Below are 24,056 nucleotides of genomic sequence, written 5' to 3' on the forward strand. Positions count from 1 at the left end.
TGCAGCTCTTGAAAGATACTGGAAGAAATAAGTTGTGGAGTCATTCTTAGGCTAAGTGGCATCTGCCTTGAAACTGAAAATCAGAGTTTAATTAACTGGCAGGTTGATTTTGTACACAAATACTGCAGCCAGAGAAGAAACAGGCTTCTTGACTGGATGCTGTGTGGGATGTAGCACATGGAGACCCGAGGCATTCTTCTTTTTTCATTCCTGAATTAGTGCCATTGAAATCCCTCACACGTAGGGCTCAGTGGCTCTTATATCATGTAAACTTGTAAAATTTTTTATTCAAAACCCAACTGGGGAGAGTGTGTATCTCATGGAAGTCACGGTCTACTTCGCCGAAGTTAAATTCGGGTTTAATGTAGCCTACGACTTTTTACGAGAGACTCTAAAAGAAATACAGCGGCGCTAAACTTCAGACACTTGCCAGCTTTCTCAGTTGTCTTGGTGTTGGAGGTGGTTTGAGTTGCAGGGAATCAAGTCAGTTATGTCTTGAGCTGCCTTTTCAAAAGAAGAGTTCTACGCAGTCAAGAAAGCACCACAGAACTACCTGGGCAGAGCCTGATCAGTGGTTTTCCCTCTGCCTGGACCTGCGTGGCCGCTCGGCGGAGCAGCTCAGCTGAAGGTACCTGCTGGAGCAGCCCTCAGTTCCTGACGTCAGCAACATCCGATCCCGTGCCCCGACCACATTGGCTGCCATCGCCTCCACTCCATCACCAGCTCCTTTTTATTTCCCCCTCCTAAGTGACACCGAGCTGGGATTGGGATTTAGTTTCCCCAGGCAGCCTAGCTTGAGCTAGGAAGAGAGAACTAGAGTTGCTAAAGAAATTAAAACCAGATATGCCCATAAATGCGTGAGGGAGAGACAGTCTGTTCTCACTGCTGCGTGCCAGGCGGTCACTGAGGGCTGAACCTGATCCTTGGAATGTGCTCATACGGGAGTGGAAGGGTCCAGCTGAGCTGTCACCTTTTGGGATTTGGAAAGATCCATGCTCTAAAGCTGTCTTAGGGACATGGCAGGGGAAGGATGCTTGTGTATCTGCTGCTAACAGCAAGTTCTTTATTAGAACGGATAGATCCGTTGTGCTGTTAATCACTTGTGATCAATGTTCATTCTCTCCCAGGAAAAAGGGAGGCAAGAAACCATCAGGATCGTTCACTTTAATCAGAGCTTGTTTTGAGATAAAGTAAGATTGTGCCTGTGGCTAGATCAGAATTGGGCTCAGTGACATGGAAAGAAACACGGCTGCTCTTGAAAGCATTTCTGTTGACTTCAAGCCAGCCTTATTTCACTTCACTCTAGGATTTTAGCTCTCTAATGTTCATCTAGTAAAGTATATAAAACTGGATTATTTTGAATTTAAATCAAAATCCGTGGACTCTTTGAGGCTCTCTGTAGCTTCTCCTAGAAACATCACAAGATTTCTCCTAGCAGGGTTGTTAGTACTGTCTAGGTACTAGTAAAACTATTTTAGGATGCCTCTTTCAACAACCCATTGGGCCAGTGTTATGAGAGCAGCAGTGCAGTGATGCTGTTCTGCTGCAGTAGACTTGCCATGCTGTTACAGAATATTCCCCTTGTGGCATCCAGGGTCTGGGCTGTGAAGTTTAAACTACCTTTATGTCAGTTCTCCATTTGTGCAGGACTGCAGTACATGGGCTGAAATGGTAGCCATGAAATGCTGAAATGGATGGGCATGTTGGTCTACGGGGTAAAGCATTAGTAGGGTCCTGGTTCTGTATCCAGTACAGGGGGAAATCTCAAAGACCTCTAAGTATTGAAAGTAAAGAATTAGATACATAGCTCTCTGGAAACAGGATCCACCCTTGCAAATAGTTTTGTATTTTTGAAATGTGCAAGCTATTAAAAAGCATTTTTCAAAAGTCTATTGTGTAAAGGACTGGCTTCCATGAGTCAGGTTTTACAGGAAACGGTCCAAGCCTTATTCTTCTCCCTGAAAGAATTTCCTTCCAGTTTTCTCATGCAGGGTGAAGTTCTGCAGACATCCCCCTGATAGTGAGAACTGGTACCTGCCTACTAGAGGGAAGGAGAAGCTCCCACCTGTAGTAGGGACACTTGGTGTAATGTCTAGTGCTCTGTGTCCAAACTCCTGTTCCCTGCCTTTCTGCTCTTTGTTACTTTGCTTTTCTATGCCCTGTGCTTTGGAGTGAGGCCTAACAAAGCTGCTAAATAATTCCACAGTATATAAAGGAGCAAGACTTAATCTTACAAGGAGGGCTAGAGAAGTATTCAAGTACTCTAGAGAATACTTGAAAGCCTCTTCTGGAAAGCTCCTATTACCAGTGTAAAACAGGCTTTTACACTGTAAAATACCTTGAAGTTTTTGATATGTCCAAGCCTTAATTTGAAAGACCCAGTGAAATAATTGCTGGTGCTGGTACCGTTTCCTAGGAACTCTCTGGATTGTTGTATGGTTATGGTTTTTAGGTGAATCTTCACATGCTTGTTAAAGACTCAGAATCTACACAAGATTCTCAAGTAGATCAGAACATCTACAGGTTTTCTGAAATTGGATTAACTGCCTTGTGCAGACACTGATGAGACTCAGAACTGCTGAGACTCTGCTATCCCAGATGTGAGGTGGGGAGGAGGGAGGACCTGAAGACATTTTCTAATTCAGGAACTTTCAATGGGGGAGATGGAACAGCACAGTGAATACCATTGACTCTACAGGCTTAGCCTGGATGTATGTTCCTGTGACCCTGGATGGGGCTGAGACCTTCAAGCAAAGTAGGGTTAGAACCGTGTCTTGCTCTTAACGGTGCTTTGTACAAACACTTGTAGTAGCTGAGCTAGGAATAACCGAAGCTTCCTAACCAGGAAGCTACTTCACTGAATCCGAAGGTTTTCACCTTCCTTTTACAACAAGAGGTGTTATTGCCTCACTAGATGTGTGCACACCTGAGAGTTCCCAGCTCACCCCATAAAAAGAACCTGTATGCTACGGTTTAATGCTCAGTCCCACAGAATGAATGCTGCTATCTGAATCAGGTGTTTGGTCAGCAACCCCAGGGTGCAAACGTCTGGGTCAAGGTTCAGGTTTAGTTTAGATTGGCTCAATTAAAGCATCTACTGGTTTGTCTGAGAACAGTGAAGTTACTGTGTTGGATATCCAACATGAAATGGTGTTTGGAACTGCAGTTGGAAGCCTGTTTTCTCTTCTTTAATGTGGGAGGTGTGGCTCGGAGGTGAGCAGATGGATGGTGCCAAGTAGCACACCTCTCAGCACTGAGCCATTCCATGCTGAAGCTAGAGATCAAAATCTTCTTTCTGCTCCCTTTATTTGTATTTCTGCCTGTACACTGGGATTGTGTGCATCTGAAAGATGGCTGTTGTCAGTGTGTCAGGCCTGCTCGCTGATGCTTGTGTAATCTGATGGCGAGGGCACAGGGCTGGGAGCACAGATGTTCAGGGTCTGGCTTGAAAATGTGCTAGAAGCAAATCAATGTATGTAGTTGCTTTCTTACTCTGAATTCAAATGTGACCTGCCCCTCTCTAAAACAGTCTCATGAAATGCCTAAAAAATGCCTGATGAAACTCAGGCATTTTTTGTGGCAATGTTTGTGATGAAGCATTCAGCACCTGCAAAGCAGGGACCTAAATGACAAACCTAATATGAAACATGAACTTTGGGTCTTTGATGGATATGCCAGTGTTTTTCCCTCTGAAGAAGAGTTTACCTGTTTGCTCTTGTGAGTTGACATAAGGACTGGTGATGCCTGAGCAACTGGAGTTTTTCCACAGTGGTGCCCAGTGCTCTCCAGGCTGTGACTTTCAAACACAATACACCTTTGTCATTTGTTTGGAGCTTTAAGCGGCACCTGCCCTTGTAGTTGTGCCTGTGCCAGTCTTCCTTTTAACAAAAACTCGTGTTTCCTCATGCTCCTTCCTTTTCTCCTCCATCCAGCAAGTGTTTAGTTTGATGCTAGGAAATCTGGGATCACAGTGGAACTGCTTACTTCAGAATTCCTCTAAAATTACGAATTCCATTTGATTTGAGAGAGCTTGAAAGCCAAGTTCAAGATGCACATTCTCTCTCGGTTTTTTACTGTCAGATTTCATTAATAGTCTAGTGATTATCTTCTCCTATTTACCTTTTGTTCATCTGTTTTTAATTTTCAGCTCTTCCTCCAAAGCCCCCCAAACCAATGACTCCAGTCAATACGAACGGAATAAAGGACAATTCCAGCTTCTCTCTGCAGGAAGCAGAATGGTACTGGGGGGACATCTCAAGGTAAGCAATACTGCTAGACTATAGTAATTGAAATGTATTAATATATATTGTTAAAAACAGATCAAGCCAGCTACAATTCAAGATAAAAAGAACATGCCTATTTCAGGCAGCATTTTACAGGAGGGGAACACTTCAGGACTTTACTTGGCAAAGCACCTAAGTGAAACTATTCAGCTGGATTGAGAACATTTAAGTTGTTGCTCTTCTGGTGCAGATATTGCCAGTCTTGGTGACACTTATTTTTGGCTTTCTAAATTTGTCCAGATAAACAGTCTTTAAAAAGGAGAAAAATCTGAATCTGCTATCTAATAAGGTGTTGTAAGCATACAGTGCTGGAATGCAGGTCAGCGAAGTTTCAGTATAAAAATAAAACTTTAGAATAAAAGGAATTGAATTCTTAGTTTTGGTTTCTTTAACATTAGTTTAAAATTGCATCTGTATTAATTTCTGTTACATGGTGATATAAAAAATAGCTCTTAAAAATGCTACCCCTCACCAGCTATACTGAGCAGATGATAGAAACACATCAAATAAATTAAGCTTTATTTTAAGAAAACCTCTTTCTATGCACTTGAGAAAATAGATGGCTTGGGTTACGTTCAGAAAATGAAGGACTAGTTTTTATATACTTGCATAAAAGAACTGAAGTGTTCAGTCGTCTCTTTCCCTCTTAAGGCACTTCTGAAGAGTCTAGAATTTGGAACTGTAAGAGGAAAGGTGAGCGTGCTGGGAGTGTGATCAGGAATTGCTCAAACTTGTGCACATAATACTTTGAAGCACTTTGGCAGACAAGAGGCAAGAAGAGCGTGTTTTCCACATTAACTTATTGACGTTCTGAGAAAGGAAATAAAGTTTTCATATCTTTATTGCACCACCCTTATCTCTTTATAAAGTAAACCCGCAGAGATCTTGCTTTTGAAGGGCCTCAGCAGAGATATTTTTCTGTTAATTTTAAATCGAAGCAGAGTGGCAAAAAGTGATCCCAAAGCCCACTAGACACAGTTTATTTAAAACTGCTCGATATTGGTATCAGTTTATTGACTGTGGATTTGCTCCTCAATCAACAGTGCACAGGATGGCAGGAGCTAATGCACTGCAAATCACACTGGAGTGGCTTTATTAGATTAAAACATGATACACGTGCATGTAAAGATGGAATTGTTTATGACCTTAGTTTGGCAGCCAGCAGGTATGGGCTGCATTGGGCTATCATGGCAGGGGCAATGTTCTTCAGTCAAGAACTTGTGCTGGAAATTTTGTCACGAGCTCCAGGGTGCAACCTGCAGGCACAAGCCCAAACCCATGGATCGTATCTATCAATTCAAAAAGAGAGTTGTTTGGGTTAACTGGGTCCAATCTGTAAAATGGTCAGAGTAAGTGGATATGCACATGAAACTTCACAGGAGTCAGTTTTACTAATAGAATCGTTTTCATGTAGCTAAATCAGAGCTAGGGCTATTCTGTAAGAATATTTTTGTTCCTTAGTATTTGAGCAAAAAAGCTGCTGTTGATTTTGCTTTGTAAGATTCAACTAAGCTTCATACAGCACTTAGACAACGTTGAGGCTACCTGAGAAACTTTAGTTTCCAAATGGTTGTATTAAAAAGTGCTTAGTACTTCTAAAAGCTTTGAGGGAGCTGTTATGAAGCGAGATACATAATCTGGGTGAAATGCTCAAACCTGGCAAGATGCTTATCTCTTCAGCTGAAATAATTTTCTTAATGCTTACAGGTACTCACTTTCACTACAAGATTTCTTGGTTTAGCTTAAAGCTCTGGACTGGGTGTCCTTTTGTCTCAGTTGTAAATAAGGAAGAGTTGCCCTGAAGCTGGAAAGGTTGTAGAGCTTTAAAACGGCTGTAAATAAGATCAGAGTTAAGCCAATAAAGAGCCTCTTGAGACTAAAACTGTGCTAAACTTTAGGCACCTTTGAGCTGTGATGTTAGAGGCCATCTCTTAAGGGGTCAGGACTGGCTTCTCAAAGGGCACCTGTTTTAGTGTGGACTTTAAAACCTGAGCAGATTACAGGGAAAGGTTATGAACTGAGTCACAGCTGCTACTGTTGTTTAAACAGAGACTTCTCTCTAAGTGGCAGTTGACTGTAGCTGCTTTTCTTTAGTACAGCTACACAGGTTGGGACTTGCTTTAGATGCCCTAAAAGACTGGAGAGCCCGGACGTCAAAAAAGATTGAACTCTATGCATACTGGTGTTACTGACTCTGATGTTTTACCTATGGCAAAGATGATCATGTCCTTAGTGCTTCTAATTTTGCCTCCCTTTCCATTCTTCAGGGAAGAAGTAAATGACAAATTACGAGACATGCCAGACGGAACATTCCTGGTGCGCGACGCATCAACCAAGATGCAGGGAGACTACACCCTGACCTTACGGTGAGCACTGAGCACTAGCAGCCCACACAGTGAGACCCTGAGTAGCTGTTGCTATACCAGTGACAGCCATGGCTGTGTAAAGCTCATGTGGCTTGAGAGATGTTCCCAGGACTGCACATCACAGAGTAAGCAAATAAATAAGCCAGGTCCGACAGTCAGCTTTGTTCTGTGCGTTGAATCCTGTCCCTCACTACACAGTACTGTAAGGATCTGCGTGTGGATGAAATGGGACTTGGGGAGGAGAGCTGCTCAGAAGTGCTTCATAGTTTCAGATCATCATCACCATGGCTAGGCTTCGTGAACAAAGGTTTGGGAAAGGCTCTATCCACATAGTTTCAGAACTGCTAAGGTAAAAGGTATTTGTAAGCTAGGGCTTTGATTAATGGGAGAGTGTTGAATATCTCATCAGTCTACAGCTGTAGAAACCCAAGTAAAGTGTCTTTGTAAAAGGAGTATCTTGTGCTCTCTGATCTATCATTTAGGAAATATTAAATTGGAGCCATGTTCTTTTCTTCATTAAAATTGTCTGCGAGTGGAAGGTTTCCCAGAGCTGCCCCAGCCCTGTCTGCTGCAGTTGGGCAGCAGACCTCATGTGACTGGCTCTGGTGCCTTGCCCAGCCTGCCCAGCCACTTGCCTCTGCCAGGCTCCCAAGACTGGTTGTTAGAGGCAAGCAGGTGAGGCACATAAGCGACTGCCTCTGTAGCACACCTTTGGGAGTTACTGTGATATAGCAGGCATTTGATCTTGCCATGAAATTCCATTGCCTTAATAGCAGATTTGACCCCAAGGGTGTAGTTAAAATTCTGCTTTAACTTCTGCCTTAAAGTTCACACCATGTGCACTAAGGTTTGGCGTGGTTTTATTTTGCCGAAATCAGATGTCTTTAGGAACCAGAGTTGTGAGTGCAGGAAGGACAGGAGAGTGCCTAAACAGTCTGTTGCTGGAAAAAAAGGAAGAAATAAGTGCTAAATTTGTGGAAACCACTAGAACATATAAATCTGGGTAACATAAAGTCCTAAACTTACAGCCATCTCATAATCCTCAAAGGATTTTGTTTAGGTTCAGGTATCCTATATTAACATCCATAACTCAAAAGACTTGTTAATAATTGTATAAATCTATACTCAGTTGTATACTGTTAGTGAGCCCAAATTGCACGGAATTGTGGGTTTAGGTTTTCTTATGGCTCCTTTATTCAGCCTTCAGCATCCTCTTTTTCCCTTGCACAACTTCTGGCAAAGCTTGGACTTAAATACCATAAGCTGGCTTCAGAATGAACACATAGGAAGAGATTTACTTTGGGCTTTGCTCCTGTTCAAATAATCTGATGATAATTTCTGTGTGTATTGACTCTTAAACTACTTAATACTGCTACTGTGTAAAGAATCACTATGAAGGCCACTTGCCCAGGAGTTTCGCTGGTGTCTTTGTTAGCAGCCCTAGTGTTGAAGAGGGATGGGAGTGACACAGTAAAACCTCTGTGCCTTACAGGAAGGGTGGCAACAATAAGCTGATAAAGATCTATCATCGGGATGGAAAGTATGGCTTCTCCGACCCGCTGACATTTAATTCAGTTGTGGAACTCATTAACCACTACCGCAACGAGTCTCTCGCTCAGTACAACCCCAAGCTCGATGTGAAGTTGATGTATCCAGTGTCCCGGTACCAGCAGGTAAGATCTCCGTCAGACCCCAGTACCTATTAGGGCAGACAAGAACAAAAATGATTTTGTTTTCTTTCTATGAATAGCCTGATTTTTTTTTTTTCTTTCTTTTGTGTTTTTTTTTTTGAATACGGAAAAACTAAAAAGATGGAGTTTTCACATTTGGCCTCACTTGGGTCTTTCAAATTTTCTAGCCATTTAAGCTGCTTCATTTTGTCAAGTTTCTGGTCTCCATCTGAGCAGCCATCAGGCAGCAGAGAAGAGAAGAGAAGAGAAACCCTGGCATGCAGCAGCTGAACCTCTGAGAAACCTTTTTATTTCCCCCTGGACCATTGTGGACCCACCAGACACTGTTCTAGGCAGTGTTACCCTTGAAGTACATATGACCCATGCAGATGCTCACTCTGTGCATAGACATCTAAATTTTTCAAGAACATTTTTTTAACTTTTATTCAGTAGCTTGAGACATTTTCCTGCATTAAGGAAAAAGAACTACAGAGCTTTTGGGAAAAAAAAAAAAAAGAAAAAACCAACCCTCTGATCTCTAACTTCAGATTCCAAGTAATGTGCTTCCTTCTTTCTTGAATAGGGGATAGCAATTCTGAAAGTAAGGTGTGGTGTCTTTTTGGAAGCTTAGTATTTGGCATAGGTCTTGGTGTCCTATAGTTCCAGTTCCTACTGTCTGTAAACTGTGGAATGTGTTGCACGAAGGAAGGGGGATTTAGAGACAGTGTTCTCTAGAAACTGGATTATAAACATGATGCTAATATCTGTAAAATGCAAATGTGCATAAGTGGACAAATGAATACTCTTAAGGAAAAGCTGCTTTGCTTGAAGACTTAATAGCTCTTTGTATGTACAGGATCAGTTGGTGAAAGAAGATAATATAGATGCAGTAGGTAAAAAACTTCAAGAATACCATGCTCAGTATCAGGAAAAGAGCAAAGAGTACGACAAATTGTATGAAGAATATACCAGAACATCACAGGTTGGTTCTTCTTTGGCTGTTTGTTGAGTCTGTTTCTTGTTGTTTAAAAAGTAAAGAAAATTGTTTTAACCTGTTACGGCTAATAAAGGCAGTCCATAGCCAGAAAATACAAGGAAAAAACTTAGTAAATTGTGGAATAGAGCAAGGTAGTTTCAGAGGTGATGGAAAGAGTGAATATTGCTTTTGCTGATAGTCCTCGAGGCGTGGTGTGGGGCAAGGAAAAAAGAGGAGCTGAGCTTCCAAGTATAAGGTAAAGCTGTGGAGAAGGCCAACACCTAGAAGCTTTACACTGCAGACTTCTTCCCTGGCTGCTGAGTGTTTCCAGCTGCTGTATTCTGCAGTGAGAATTGTTGAGGGGTTTGTCCAGGTTTTTTGTGAAGTCACGTGCGAGTCAGTTACCAGATATTATGCATTAAGGAAGTGTGAATACGATATTTGGACTGCTTCTTGTAAAATAAGATAGTTCATATATGGGGAGGAGGTTTGCTGGCAGTCTTCCTGAAAACTAAGATGGAAAATATGACTAAAATATTTGAGGGGTTTGCAGCCTAATAGAGAGCACTGTGTAGAGGAGGAGGGTAGACTTACAGGGAGTAAGTCTGCCCTGTTATTCCCTGACTCTACTTGGACAATTGACTAAATTTAAAACTGATTAATTTCATTTTGACTTAGTGGGGGGAGAAAAGATGGTCTTCTCAGTCAGTTTAGGGAATATACTTGGGTCTTGCTTTGTTGTCTGTATTATGGACAAATGATGAAGGACTCTTTCCTTACATAGGAAATCCAGATGAAGAGGACTGCAATCGAAGCATTTAATGAAACTATTAAGATATTTGAGGAGCAGTGCCACTCACAAGAGCGATACAGCAAAGAGTACATTGAGCGATTCCGCAGGGAGGGGAATGACAAAGAGATTGAACGGTAAGCTCAGGCTGTGTTTGCTTCCCTGGCAAAACTAGTGTCCACATGGACACTGCCATTGAAGCATCATATAAACCACTTTGTAAGCTCAGTGCCTTCTCCAGTAAAGCTCTCTTCTGTCAAGGAATTGCATTGTAAATAGCAGAGGTGAGAGATCTCTGGATTGGTCTTGCTCTTAACTTCAGTAAATCAAGGTACTGTGATGAGGACCAGGAAAGAATTAGGGAATAATAATTTAATTTGCTTCTTCCACTTCTGTTTGGATTTGCTCAGAACGTAATTCAGAAAAATCTTTACTTTTCAACTGTGAAATGTACATAGATCTGGTGAATCTCATAGTCCATAGTCAGTTTTAGTCATTTTCAAAGAAGATTGTATTTAACATCTGTCATCTAACAAATTCAGTAAGGACGTCATTTGAAACTGCTTTTCTGTGAGGGTGCTAGCAGAAAAAGCTGTATCTGGGCCTTTGAAGAAATGCCAGATATAATGCCTAACTTTTCATAGTGTTTTTTGAACCACGTAGGGTAACCTTGAGATCTTTAGACTAAGAACAGTTACCTGCAACAATCTTACTGTACAACTGTGGTGCTTCATTCTGAACAAAGATCAGTTAACAGGGAAAATATGTAATTCTCCTGAATTATACCAAACCTGCAAGCTAGTCTTGAAAGAAGAGACAGGCAGCATTACTTCCTGGTAGCTCTTGATAGTAATTGAAGTCTGCATTTGAAATCTTGCTAGTCCTGATACCTACAGTGGGATTGCATAATTGATATTACAAAGTGAATCTGACAGTGAAGGAGGAATCTGTTCTTGCTTACCCTCCTTTGGATAATTTGTTCCTGCATCTCTGCCAGGAAGAAGTATATTAAGGTAAACTGAAGGTTGTAGGCCCTCTGGCAAGAGGTCTTTTCTGTCACTCTTACAGTAGTTTTCATGTGAAGATGAGGCAAAGGGAGGAGCTGCTGTTATGGTAGTTCTTGTGATACTCTTCTATAAGTGCTACCAGTCCTAGACTGAAGTTGACCTCTTCTCTCCAATATTGTACTTGTTTTCAGGATAATGATGAACTATGAAAAATTAAAATCCCGCCTGGGTGAGATCCATGACAGTAAAATGCGCCTGGAACAAGACTTGAAGAAACAAGCTCTGGACAACAGGGAGACTGATAAGAAAATGAACAGCATCAAACCTGACCTAATTCAGCTCCGCAAAATCAGAGATCAGTATCTTGTGTAAGTAAGCCTGACCCGTACCTCAGAATAGTGTCTCTGATGAACCTGATTAATGACTGTTTCCATCAGGATAATGAGAGTTTAATTTTCTTTTCATAACCAAAGTTCTGTGAGTGCTAAGGTGCTACTTTCTGGCATGGGATATTTGAATATTGGTTGACTTCTTCATGGCTTCATTATTGAAAGAGCCAGCCACAAATAGGTGCACATTCTGCAACTCTTGTGCATAAAAATTTTAAAATAAATGAGTTATAAACAAAATCTGTGCCTGCTAGTACAGCAGAGATTAATAGTACTTTTGTTAGGTGTGTCAGATGTTGCTCATACCCACACTTGATTTCACCAACACTCCTGTTATCCAGCTCCTAATGTCCTTGAGTTAGGCACAGACTGTTTCTTTGTGGTACCTTGTGTCTGAGCTTCAGCTTGCTTAGTAAGAAAACCCATACACGTACTCTGAAGTAATGTATTAATGCTCTGTTCTTCTGGCAGATGGCTCAATCACAAAGGGGTGAGACAGAAGCGAATAAACGACTGGCTGGGGATCAAAAATGAAAATATTGATGAGTAAGTGTCACTATACATATGATTTTGTTGAGAAGTGTTCCATCTATGAATGTTTTCTCTTGTGGGGTTTGGGAACAAAAACCACCAGTTTTTCAGTAAAGGACTGGAGAAAAAAGGAGAAAGTCTCTAGGGGAACTTGATGTCATATGAAGGAGCAACTCTCCTGAAACATTTAGGATTAAACAAAGTTGAAACAATGAAGTTCTAAGTGGAAGCCTTTAATATATGTCCATTAGGAGCCTGACCTCCCAGTTTGGGCAATTCTGGTATTTCTTTGCATTACTTCTGCAAAAATAAATAACTCTACTTACCAACTCCTTTGCTGATCACTGGTTAACCTCTCTTTCAGCACATACTTTATGAATGAAGAAGATGAAAACCTGCCACATCATGATGAGAAAACTTGGTTTGTTGGAGATCTCAACCGTATCCAAGCAGAAGACTTGCTCTGTGGGAAACCTGATGGAGCATTTTTAATTCGTGAGAGTAGCAAGAAAGGATGTTACGCTTGTTCTGTGGTGTAAGTCTGTTTTCCTTTTTGTTCTAACTACTCAATACATAAATCTCTACCAAAGCTCTTTATTTTGGAGAACAAAAGCCAGGCCTAGCTTAGGCCTACCCATTGGAATGTGTTTGCAGGAAGACCAGCGTGGTATAAGCTTTGTAACAAAAATGTGCTTTGAACGTGGAATAACTGTAGTCCTGCAGTCTCTGTTTTTGCCACAGTAGTTAATACAAAATTCTGAAGTATCCCAACTTGAAGCTTTACAGTCTATAAGTAAGTTAACTCTGAATTCTACCGTGTTCCTGCTAAAGAACACATGGGAAGAAATAAAGCATGACTGTAAAGGTGTGACATCTTCAGTTCTCATTTTCAGACACACCCAACTCTGAATCTTTCTCTTGTATGTTTAAGATAATGGTGATGCTTCAGAGGAGGCATTATTTGTGAGCCGTAGTTTTTACGACATTCACACAGCCTTGCATTGATTTCTTGTATCTCACTTCATTTTATGCTGGTGTAATGGAGGTCAGAAATACTGATTCCATTATCTAAAAATCCTCCAAACCCGTTCTGGAGTGGAAAATGGCTCCCGCTGATTTCTTTCCCATGAGGTTAATTGCTTCTGAACGCAGGTCCAAGAAATGAATACATGAAGGTAAAGCACCTCAAGGTAGCTGAATACTGTAGTATCTGCTCTGTTCAATGTACTGTTTATCACAGGCACTGAAGTGATGGGTTCCTCAGATGCTTTCTCTTGGTCAGTATCCCGCTGCAAGCTCACAGAGGGATGGCATAATGTAACCTGTCCCTACATGTGACTCGGATTGTAACAGGCTCCAGTACAGGGGTTACATAATACTCGATCTTTCTGGCAGATAAGTTTTTGTAGCAGCTTTGGAAATGCTGCGTTCCAGTAGCTGCTTTGCCAAGTTAGAGACTCAGTCGCTATGGCTTCAGATAATGAATCAGCTTGAATCCATCCCGTGCTTAACATTAAAAAATGCACACTGAAGGTTAGTGCTGTATTTCATGGAGTACTTTGTAGGTCCTGAGAATTTGTGGATTTTGGCTTCTTTGCTTAGTGGAAAGGTTTCTAGGTAAGTTAAGCACAAAGTCATTGCTGACTTCGGGTGCATGTCTTCTTGGTTAAGCTCTTGACTTTTTTTTTCCAAGGAACATTTGGAGAACAATGCAGTAGGGAATTGTACTGCTGGGATGGAAGAGGCCTCTTATGTGGATTATTATGCAAGAGTGTTTAATCGCATGCCCTGAAGCACTGTTTCTTCACAGACTATATTAATCTCCTCTACTTGCATCTACTGGGTCCTCCATTATGTAATTTAGTGACTGGCGGGGCTGCTGCATTAGTTAATTGTTAATAGACTGTCACTTTGGGTTTGTCCTTTGATGTTAAACTCTCCTCTTTCCTTTCCTTGCAGAGCTGATGGAGAGGTGAAACACTGTGTGATCTACAGCACTCCGAGAGGTTACGGGTTTGCAGAACCGTACAACCTGTACAGCACACTTAAGGATTTGGTTCTTCATTACCAGCAGACATCCCTTGTCCAACACAATGATTCCCTAAATGTCAGGCTTGCCTATCCTGTCTACGCACAGATGCCCCCCTCTCTCTGCAGGTAAATTTTGGGGAGGAGGAAAGCGTTGGCTATCTTGGATTCTTTTCTACGATTTTTATTAGAACTCGGAGGGCATTCTTTCTCCTTAGACTGCTTGTTTTGCACAAGAAGTGATTCTGTGAATGTGAATCAAAAAGAGGCCTAGCAGCAACAAGACGACAACTTGGGTGTAGGTGTCCTGGTGCTACCTTAAAAGCTCAGCTGTGCTTTTACACCAATACTTTTGTTTCCTTATGAGGGGAATAAACTCAACGCAACGCATACAAAAATACTGGAAGCAAAGCATCATCTTACGGAGAAAATTTTTTGCCAGGCACCTTCAGTGGAACTTCTAATTGGATTTTGTTTTCTCTTGTTCTAGTAGAGACAATTTGAATCCTCTACTCGAGGCATCAGTAATGTCTTTCAGTCTTAAACTCCCCAACGAACTAGGGGGAAACTCTACCACAGCAATTCTTCTCTGTTAATTTTAGCAGCTTCACTGCGATTCAGCCGGACTTCCAAAAGAGGGCTTGTCTTGAGGTAGCATGGAATTTGGTGAGAGAAGACCAAAGGAATTACGGGAAAGCTTCAGGTTTTTTGTTTAAATGGAAAAATGCTTGTAAAAGGAAAGTTGCTTTATTTTTTTTGCCAACAGTAACAAAGTTTTGGTTTCAATGGCACTACAGGTCTTCGCTTAAAGGAAACATAACCAAATTGAACATGCCAAAACTTTGTTCGTTGCTAGATTGAACACTTACAGGGGAGGTTGCATTAGCATCCACACATACTTTCTGCACCAAAACTTGAAACAAATAAAAGGAAAAGCTAAACATTGTGTGGCTTCAACACACTAAATTTGTCTGATCTGATGTAATTGCTCACTCTCCTCTTTCTTCACTCCCCCCTTCCTCCCATTCCTCGGCTTGGGATTCTGTTTTCAGTTTTTAATGATACTGTGCTTCAGAATGTAAACCAGAAGGAAGCTTGCACTCACCTGCTGCAGGTCTCTTGCTGAACAATGACAGACTCTTGTAAAGCTTGATCTTGGTACAGAAGAGGTCAGTGTAATCAAATGCTTCTGGATGGCTTATTGTACCAAATTTTTTGGTGAGGTGTAGTCACTCCCAGTTGTAGAGAGGTGAGCATGGTAATCATAGATCTGCTCCAATTTGTTCTTTGCAAGATGGGTTCTGAACTCTCACACCACTGCAGCCAAGCAAGACTTTACACTGGTATAATCTAAATTCCCTTGTAGTTATTTTGGACATGATGCAAAACACAGGAAGGGAAGAAAGCCATACTCCTTGATTATTGGATGTCTGGTACCATCCTTTGGCAAGGGCTGCTGTCAGATACTGGAGTGGGTAGTCCTGGGCTTCATCAACTACAGCAATCATCAAATAAATCCCCTCCCTGGAAAGTGTACAAAGCAGCTTATTTCCATTTCTTAAGCTTCTAAAATGAAAAAGAGCTAAGTTTGGCAAACTGAACCACTTGGCATCAAAGCACAACTGGCAAAGTAATTGTTCAGTGTGCAACCTTGAAAGTTACTTTTGTTCCCATTACTGGAAGCGTTTCCCTTGCAATGCACCCATTGTGCAGGACAGGAAGCAGACAGTCATGCAGGTCTGAGAATGCTGGAGACCCGTTTCTGACCCTGGGGCTGATTTCCTGTTCAAATGGCTTTTTTCTGTAATGCCTGGGCAGTAGTGCCAGGCTTGTTGATGTATAATGTTTACACTAGAAGTATTATTTTACTGAATGTCTTGAATTTGCAAGTAGGGAAGTGACAAGGCTGGAGCACTGACAGCCATTGCAGGAAGGGTAGTCTGGTTGCCTGGCATGCAACCAATGTTTTATTTTGCACTAATGACCCTGATGCATCCCAGGCACTTTCTAATCGGCCAGAGTGCAATCTTCAGGCAAAGAATTCTGTAGATGCCACTTTTCTCATTAAATGAAACACTTCAAAACTTAACCAAGACTGTGTGAGAGAAAAATAAAATCCGGATAAGTTGCTATGTCAAAAGTGAAACACATCTGCTAGTGTGTCCCTTCTCTCCTACTTCCCCAGGAAAAGGAAAAATGAGACATAGCCTTTGCTGTTAGTGGAAACCTTGAATGGATTCCTCGGTGGTATGTGGACATGGAATTCTTTTCTTTATAAAGAAACTTGCCCTACATTTTGGATAATTTGCAGTTCTAATCTGGTAGCTGTAAAGCTGTCATTCTCACACCTCTTGAGCATCTAGCATTCCCTTGATGCTGGGCTGAGACCAAATGCCCAATGAGGGAAATCAGTTCAAAGGCACAAATGATAGCCAGGTGCCTCATGCCTGTGGAGAAATCTGTGTGGGAGGAGTGTCTGATTGTTTTCACTGCCCTTGTGATCTCTCTGGACTCGCCTCTTACTGACAACGTTAACATTCAAGGCTGATGGGCCCCATATTTCTGATCCCCGATTTTGTGACAGAGATAACCTGGCTGAAGTGTTTCACCTCTGCCCTGTTTTCAGGTAGGGTTCAGTTTTGTTTTAAACAAGCGCAGATCTACTTCCAGGCTCATAAATCCTGGCACACCCTCGCAGTACTGACAGCAGCGGGGTAGCAGAGCGGGGCTGTCTGAAGTTTCCCTGTACAGGAATCTGACTGATCCTGTGAGGTCTTGGTCCGGGCTCCAGCCCTGGCTCTGCCAAGGTAAATACAATGTAATTCCATTAACGTCTGTGAAGGTAGCTTGGCTTTATCGTGGTGTGAGTGAGTTGAGATTCTTGGCCCTTTGCTCTCCGAGATCTTTTCGCTGATCACAGGTGATGTGCGAATGATGGACTCAGAGCCAATAAGCCATCTTGAAGCGTTCTTTGAAGTTCTGTTTTGCCCAGACCTTCAGATCAGGGCCATGGACAGAGTTAGACCACGGTCCTTGCGTTTGGCTCCATTATCCTGAGCAGTCTCCCTGAGGCTGTTTTGCCATTGTATCTCTGTGTTTGGTTTAGGCACCTGAAGTCCTGCAGCTGCTGCAGTCGTTCCCCTTTTTGCATCCATTTTGGACTCACAGAGCAAATGAAAATGGGTACAAAACCAACTGACACATGTAGCTGGTGTGATCCATGAGGCAAGGGCTTGGTCCTGCACCTCTCATTGTGCTTGACCTGATTTTGTTTGCTCAGTGTCATTAGACCTGTGAGAAAACCCACAGCTTCCAGGAGCTGTTCTACACTTGCATGGCTGAGAAATCAGCAATGGGCCTGAGAGGTGCAGGATTACACCCCAGGACGAAAAGCAGCTGTTAAGCCTAAAACAAATACAGGAAATACGAACATAAAGGCAAAACAAAGGAACTCAAGTTCTTTTAAAACAGTAAGATCTGAGAAGGTTTTAATTTTAAGAGTCAGAACGTCAGGAGGAAAGGGGGGAAATAGTCTCACTGTTGTAGCAGCCGTCTGGTGCCAGACTGCAGTTAGAGGAGCATTGATCTCATTGACCCATATTGTATTAAATATATATGTAGAGTTAAATAAATAACTTTTGCACAGTGTTAAATGGGGGGAGGAGGGGGGAGGGGGACGTTGAAACTCGAATATGCACAGTTACTTCTAATCTGTTTTGAAGTATATTTGCAGGGATTAGGGGTGATTCGGTATTTTATATTGGTATGGATGGAAATCAGGTCTGCTTCCACAGTTGCCATTGGCCCCATTGTGTCAGCCACGAGTGCCATATTTTTTGAAGTTAGTAAATTATAAACCTTTTCCCACTAGTTTCTTTATGGATTACATGTTATGTGAGCATGGGAAGAACGAACCTAGAAACAGAGGGATGTCCCAACAGATGCTTCACTAGTATGTGGAGCAGTAATATGTGATTGTTCACTTTCTGATTCTGGAGTGCTCTAGTTTTGTGGGTTGTGTTTTGGTTTTTATTTAATTCTTTTCAGCAGTGCATTTGAGTCACTGCTTTGCACCCTTGGTAGTTGCAATCTAGAGTTATATCCAGTACAGCCCTCTGTCTTATGCCAAAAATAAAATGCTCTTTCCACACTCATCTCTCTTGATGTGGCAGATGGTCAAGAAGTTTTCCATTTAATGTGATGGGCCTGATTCTCTTCTCGCTGACACCAGTGTTAGCAAGACTTCCACAACCAAAAGCCATTTCCAGGGAAAGATCTTATCTTTAATCACACCTGAATTCTAGTCACAGCAGGGCGAAAGTCAGTTTTTCCTTCACAAAGCCAGGCAACTGTAATGGGACTGTGGAAATGAATGTTGACACTTAGTGCTGTTTTAGTGAGGACAGGAGAAGGAGGAGGGTCTTGGTTGCCCCAAATCCTGGGCTCTCTGCGGGCTTAGGTGGCACCATGTCTGTAACTGAATGCTGTGGCTGTTTAAAACAGCAGAATTGCTATAGGAGTGTCACACTTTAAGTTTGGAAAAGCCCCTTATTTGGTACTTGAACAATCTCGCTTCTGTTTTTGAATGTCTGTTTATTTTTTATTTTTGTTACACTAACAGGGAATAAAAATCTGAAATGTTAGTGAGTCTTGTATGCTTGCTGCATTGTGCAGACATGAAACAGGTACTGCTTGTGGATCAGTAGGGGTAAGAGACAGGTTCAAAATGCAGTTTTACAAAGCGCTGTGATGGGTTGGGGGTTGTTTTGTTCAGGTCACGTTTAAAATCAAATTTTCTTATGTTTATTTTCCTTATGTTGATTTGCAACCTCTACTTTTGAAAGAGCAAAATCAAAATAAGATTCCCGAAGATGCTGTGAGGGGAGGGGGGTCAGGCTTGCTCAAGTTCAGCATTCAAAGCAAATAGCTTTAATGAAGAGGAAGGCTCAGCACCCTAAAGCATCCCTCTGGTTGTAGTTTGTTGAAGCAGGAGACAGACCATGAAGCAGGACCTCTGCCTGGAACCACAAAAATAAGAGGAGATGCCAGAGCAGACCCTTCCCTTTGGAATAATCAGCTATACTCTCCTTAAATGTGCATGCCAGGAGAGAGTTAGGGAATTAACATAAGTCCTTAAGGAGTTGCTCCCCTTTCTGTATTGGAAGGGAACTTGCATTGCTGATCCCTTTGCTTCCCTTGGCACAGTGTGTGCAGCAAGGAGAAGGGAACCAAGTCACCAGCCCAAATAAGCGCCGGCCTGTTCGCGGAGCGGCTCGACCGGTTAAGTACTGCGTGAGGAGCAGCTTTGGATGGGGTTACATGAAGTTTGTCCAACATTTTTGTGAATCTTGCATTCTGTGGGCAGAAATACTTTCCACCGAATGAGAAGGGAAAAAAAAAAAAAAGGAAAAAAAAATCTCTCTTGAAATCTTTTCAGTTCCTTCCTGTTTGTTCAAAGGGGCAGATCGGGAGCTTTAGCTTGTTAACTGTTTAGATGGTGGCAGTGCTTGAAGTGCTGGTCTTTGGGGCTGGCTCCATACAATTAATGCAGAATTTGCATATTTTAAATTGCTTATTGGCATAGACTCACCATATTTTATGAGTAGGCTCACCATTTGTCCTAAAGTTTGCCTTTAAAAAATGTAATACAAGCATCAGAGGCAATTAAAAAAAAAAAAAAAAGAGATGGGCCCTTATTGATACAAAAAAATGCTTCGTTGATCAACCTGTATTAGAGAAAGCAGCTTTAATTTGATGCCCCCCTCCACCACCTTCCCCTGGGATCACTTCTATGAGATCAGCATTGGCAAATGGGGGGGGGGAAGGGAAATTCCCTCTGTATTCAGCAACGCCGCACCCACGCACTTTCCAAGTGCTTGTAGCAAGAGGCTCGGGATCATTTGGAGAAAGTTATTACATCCAAAGACAGAAGGGGTCTCTAAGGGTGAATATCACCCCCCAGCACCAGTCTTGTCGCTTCATGGGGGTTGTAGGATGCTGGGGCCAGCCACGAGCTGCCCCCGGGTCTCTGTTGGCTGCCGGGGTGGGGCTCACGTTCAGTTGGCTGGGTTGGGGTTTTGGTCTGTTTTGTTTTTGTGAGTGACTTCTACATCCAGCAAAGATATGTTTGATGAAACCTGTTAATTTTGTATATCTGGCTGTTTATTGCACCATGGGATTGTAATGGTCTGCATCATCTGTGTGTGTGTGTGTGTGCGCGTGCGTGTGTGTATATGTACTGTATGTATATAGATATATGTAAAATATATTCACGTACACATGTATATGCATTAGCTGTAAGTGGCACTGCCCCTTAAAAATAAAACAAAATTCACTGTTAGCACATTCTGCCGCGTGTTCAGGCAGAATTGGGTTGGTTTTTGTCAAATGAAAAGGAGTTTATTGTGTTCATCTTGCATATGTGCTTCTGAAATGCTGAACTCTGGATTCCCTTGGGGGTTACTACTCTATTTGTAAACCGAATTGATTTGGGGTGTTACTTACCCTGGGACAAAGCATTCGACTTTGTCCCAAGAAAAGGTTTAGCAAAAGAAACCCCTCTTGCTCTCCTGCGAGATGCAGTGATCGTTTGCACGTTCCAGTCGCCCCTCAGTGCCCCCTGTCCAGAGCTGATGTGCAATGGGTGGTGTTGGTGCGTGTCCCTTTGTGAGTGGACTCTTTGTACAAGGTGTGGTTCAATGTAAAGCATGAGTGGGTGTTTGATCTTGTGTCGAGGGCTGAAATAACAGCACACTCCTTTGTACAACCTTTGCATCAATGTTTCTGCTTTTCTTTGACTTCTATTTTCTTTAAGGGAAACTGCATCTGTTAAGAACCTGCTTCTCCAGAAGCTATGGAATTATTTTGTTTTCCAGATGAATTCCAGCATGTAACTTTGGTACTCTTGTTTGTTATTTGTGTAAAATCTGTTCTTCTGTCGTTTATGGTGTAGTCGGGGAGGGGGGTGGGGGGAAGAAAAGAAAAAAAAAAGGAATTCATGTAGTTTAACTTTTAAAGAAAAGAAACAAACTGCTTCATAAGGAAACCAAGTGTATGTTAGTGTTTTCTGACAAGTCATCCTGTAGTTTCTAGCTCAGTAATGCAACACTGTACTTGTCACCAGGTGTGTTACAATTTTGCTGTACTTTCTTTTACTAGATGGTTGGGCTTTTAAATCCCAGACACTAAGCATCCTGGGCCTACTTGCTCTAGATCAAAAAAAAAAAAAAAATGCAATAAAAAAAATTGCAATAAAGCACATTGACATGTAATGTTTTAGAAGGATGTACTGACAGCTGTTTCTAATAAATTCAGAACTGCAGCGTGGTCGGGCTGTCGTGGTGTTAGCTGTGTCTGTCTCCCAGCCGAGGCCATGGGCATCATCTTCAACAGAGGCTTTAAAGAAAGACTTGCAGAGGTCTGATTTCCTCTCGGCTGGAGGGAAAGCCCCTCTCGGGGCTGGGACGAGGGAGGAATACACGTAGCACACGCGCGCTCCTTAATGGAGCCTTTCCTGCGTTCCTTTTGCAGCCCCTTCGCAGAGAGCGGGAGCCATCAGCAGTGTTCTTGCATGCCTGGCTGCTTCCCCTGCCATCAGGGAAAACCACGTTTGGTGATGCTGATCCCGGTGCTGGGGGCTGAGGGGTGGGGGCTGCAGCACTGAGCAGCCTTCCCAAAGACCCGGCTCGGCTGTATCCATTCGCCTGGATTTTGCAGGAGTTGGGGAAATCACTGTTCGCTTTCCGAATTCCTTCATGAGCACCAGGCACTGAATCCACTGAAAAATCAGTGAGTTTGGGGGTAATGCTGCTCCATCTTCTTTCATTCCAAGCACAGGTGATGGCAGGAGGGCAAACTGTGGGGGATGTTTTGCCCCTTAAACGTGGGGGTTGGTTGGGATGCCAGAGCAGCATCCTTGGAAAATTAGGGCAGGGGCAGTTGCTGTGTCTGTGCGGGGCTCAGTGTTTTTGCAGCCCCGTGAGTCGGCGTTTTCGCAGACTGCTGAGCAACATTTTTCCAGCCTCCTGAGTCAACCATTTAAAAAAATGCTGCATCAGCATTTCTCACACTGCCAAGTAAGCCTTTTCAGCTGCTGAGTCAGCATTCCCTCCATCACTCACGCCACAGGACCCTCCACCATCAGGCAGGGAGCACCCAAAAAAGCAGAAGAGTCCCTGATGGTGCAGGAGAGCATGGACCCTGAGGACTTGCTCAGGCATCTGTCATTTACACCCGGCAAGGAGCTCAGCCCATGTTACAGCACCTTGGGGTGCTCCTGCTCCCCTTGTCCTTCCTGGGAAGGGACACAATGCTGGAGGGATGCAGCCATTCAGAGGCATCACCCAGAGCATCAGGAGCCACATGGCTCCCAGTGGATGAGCCATGGGCACTCTGGGCTGATGACTACTGCATTGGCAGCACTGGGCACCCAAGTGGGAGGGGAGTGAAGGGAAAACATCAGCGAGAAACTGGGAGGACTGCAAGGGGCTCCTGGGGCCTGGCTTCTTTCTATTATTATTTAATTTATTTCCTTTTAATAAAGACTAATGAGGTAGAGTTGCAGGGAAGATGTAAGTCACTAATTGGCGAATCGTTTTTTAGGGCTTTGCCAGACAGTTTGTTGTGTTATGAAAACATTACAGCCGGGAGCCGAGGTAGGAAATTTCCAAGCGGCCGTGCTGACTGGATGGAAAGAAAAACACCTCCCAGCTCAGATGTCTTCTCAGAGAAAGGGCAGATCCTGGGGATTTTTCCATCCTCAGCAACGCCGCAGAGCTTCCTGCAAGTCCCTTGGGTTCCCCCCTCCAGTCACATACAGGATCCTTCCTGGGGGCAGGCAATGGCACGGCACCCCCAGGCACAGCACCAAAGGGGGGGGCTGTGGAATGGATGGACAGACATCCCCAGGCTGCTTTCATGGGGTCTCTGTTCCCCCATGCTGTAGTGGGAGGTTTGCGCTCATGGGAAAAAAATCTGGGGGGCAAACCCCAAACATCTCAAAGACCCCATCCTCCCCCAGCCAAAATGACTTGATGTAAGGGATCAGAGTTTAGTTTGAAAGCCAGAGGCTTGTTGCAGCAACCAAGGTCCTCCACTTCTCCTCTTCAGTTTCAGCTCTCAAAATAGAGTTATTTTAGTCTAATAGTTTAGTTTAATAGACACCGTGTTGCTGGGCAGCAGGAGCAACACAACCAGCAGCTGTAGCTCTGAGTACCACGGTCATGAATAACGGGCAGGGCAGTGAGATGGGCTGCACAGTGCCTGGAGCTGCCCAAAAACCATGAGGGACAGGATTGCCTGTCCCCTCTGGCCCACTCCAACATGCACAGCCAGTGCATGGGATCCATCAGGCACCTCTGCCATGAAGGAAGCACCTGAGCATGGAAATGCAGCTGGGGCAGCTGCTTCTCACACCAGTCCCACCATGTTTGAGTCAGGGTGGGTGCAAAGGTGCCCAAGACGGAGGGTGCAACCTGAATCCCCTGGGAACAGGACCCTCCCCAAGGATGCACAACCTGGCCCCAGGGAGATATGAGGAGAAAGAGGGAGCATTTGCCCCAGCCATGGGCCACAATTCCCCCCAGTGAGACACGAGATGCAGCATTTCTCTCCTTGGAGCATCAAATCCAAGCTTGGAGCAGTGAACGGCAGCTTTCAAGCAAACTGGTGGATTAGGGTTGGCCACAGACCCAGAATCCCCATTTCATGGGAAATGTCATCAGCTCACTTGTCGGGTTTCATCCAAGTTGGAGCAAAATGTTAATGTACAAAATCTGACTCTGGACAATACTTCCAAGGGGAAAAAAACACCTCACATCAATTTTGGTTCAGCTGGCACAGTCCCTCAGCAGCACTAGCAGCACTAGCAATCCATGCACCCAGGGGGGTTTGAAGGACAGAGGCTTCACCATGACCAGCATAAACCACTCCCTGGCTACTATTTTCTCCAGACTTTCTCCTGGCTACTATTTTCATCAAATCTCTTCTTTCTGATGGCAAATCTTTCGCCCTGAGGA

At 43.2% G+C, this 24,056-nt stretch overlaps 1 protein-coding gene across 2 annotated transcripts in view; it reads left to right on the forward strand.

Moving 5' to 3' along the window:
• Positions 1-22,602, forward strand: part of PIK3R3 (phosphoinositide-3-kinase regulatory subunit 3) — a 78,916-nt gene extending 56,314 nt beyond the window's left edge. For both annotated transcript variants that reach the window (XM_064665338.1, XM_064665339.1), the window contains 10 exons: positions 4,148-4,259; positions 6,551-6,649; positions 8,142-8,322; positions 9,176-9,301; positions 10,080-10,222; positions 11,284-11,460; positions 11,953-12,027; positions 12,377-12,547; positions 13,972-14,169; positions 21,571-22,602. In XM_064665338.1, the coding sequence (XP_064521408.1) occupies positions 4,148-4,259; positions 6,551-6,649; positions 8,142-8,322; positions 9,176-9,301; positions 10,080-10,222; positions 11,284-11,460; positions 11,953-12,027; positions 12,377-12,547; positions 13,972-14,169; positions 21,571-21,703 (1,415 nt within the window). In that variant the 3' untranslated portion in view covers positions 21,704-22,602. The remainder of the gene's footprint in view (positions 1-4,147; positions 4,260-6,550; positions 6,650-8,141; positions 8,323-9,175; positions 9,302-10,079; positions 10,223-11,283; positions 11,461-11,952; positions 12,028-12,376; positions 12,548-13,971; positions 14,170-21,570) is intronic.
• Positions 22,603-24,056: the final 1,454 nt, after the last annotated feature.

Source organism: Pseudopipra pipra, chromosome 9, assembly GCF_036250125.1.
Source record: "Pseudopipra pipra isolate bDixPip1 chromosome 9, bDixPip1.hap1, whole genome shotgun sequence".
Lineage (NCBI taxonomy): Eukaryota > Metazoa > Chordata > Aves > Passeriformes > Pipridae > Pseudopipra > Pseudopipra pipra.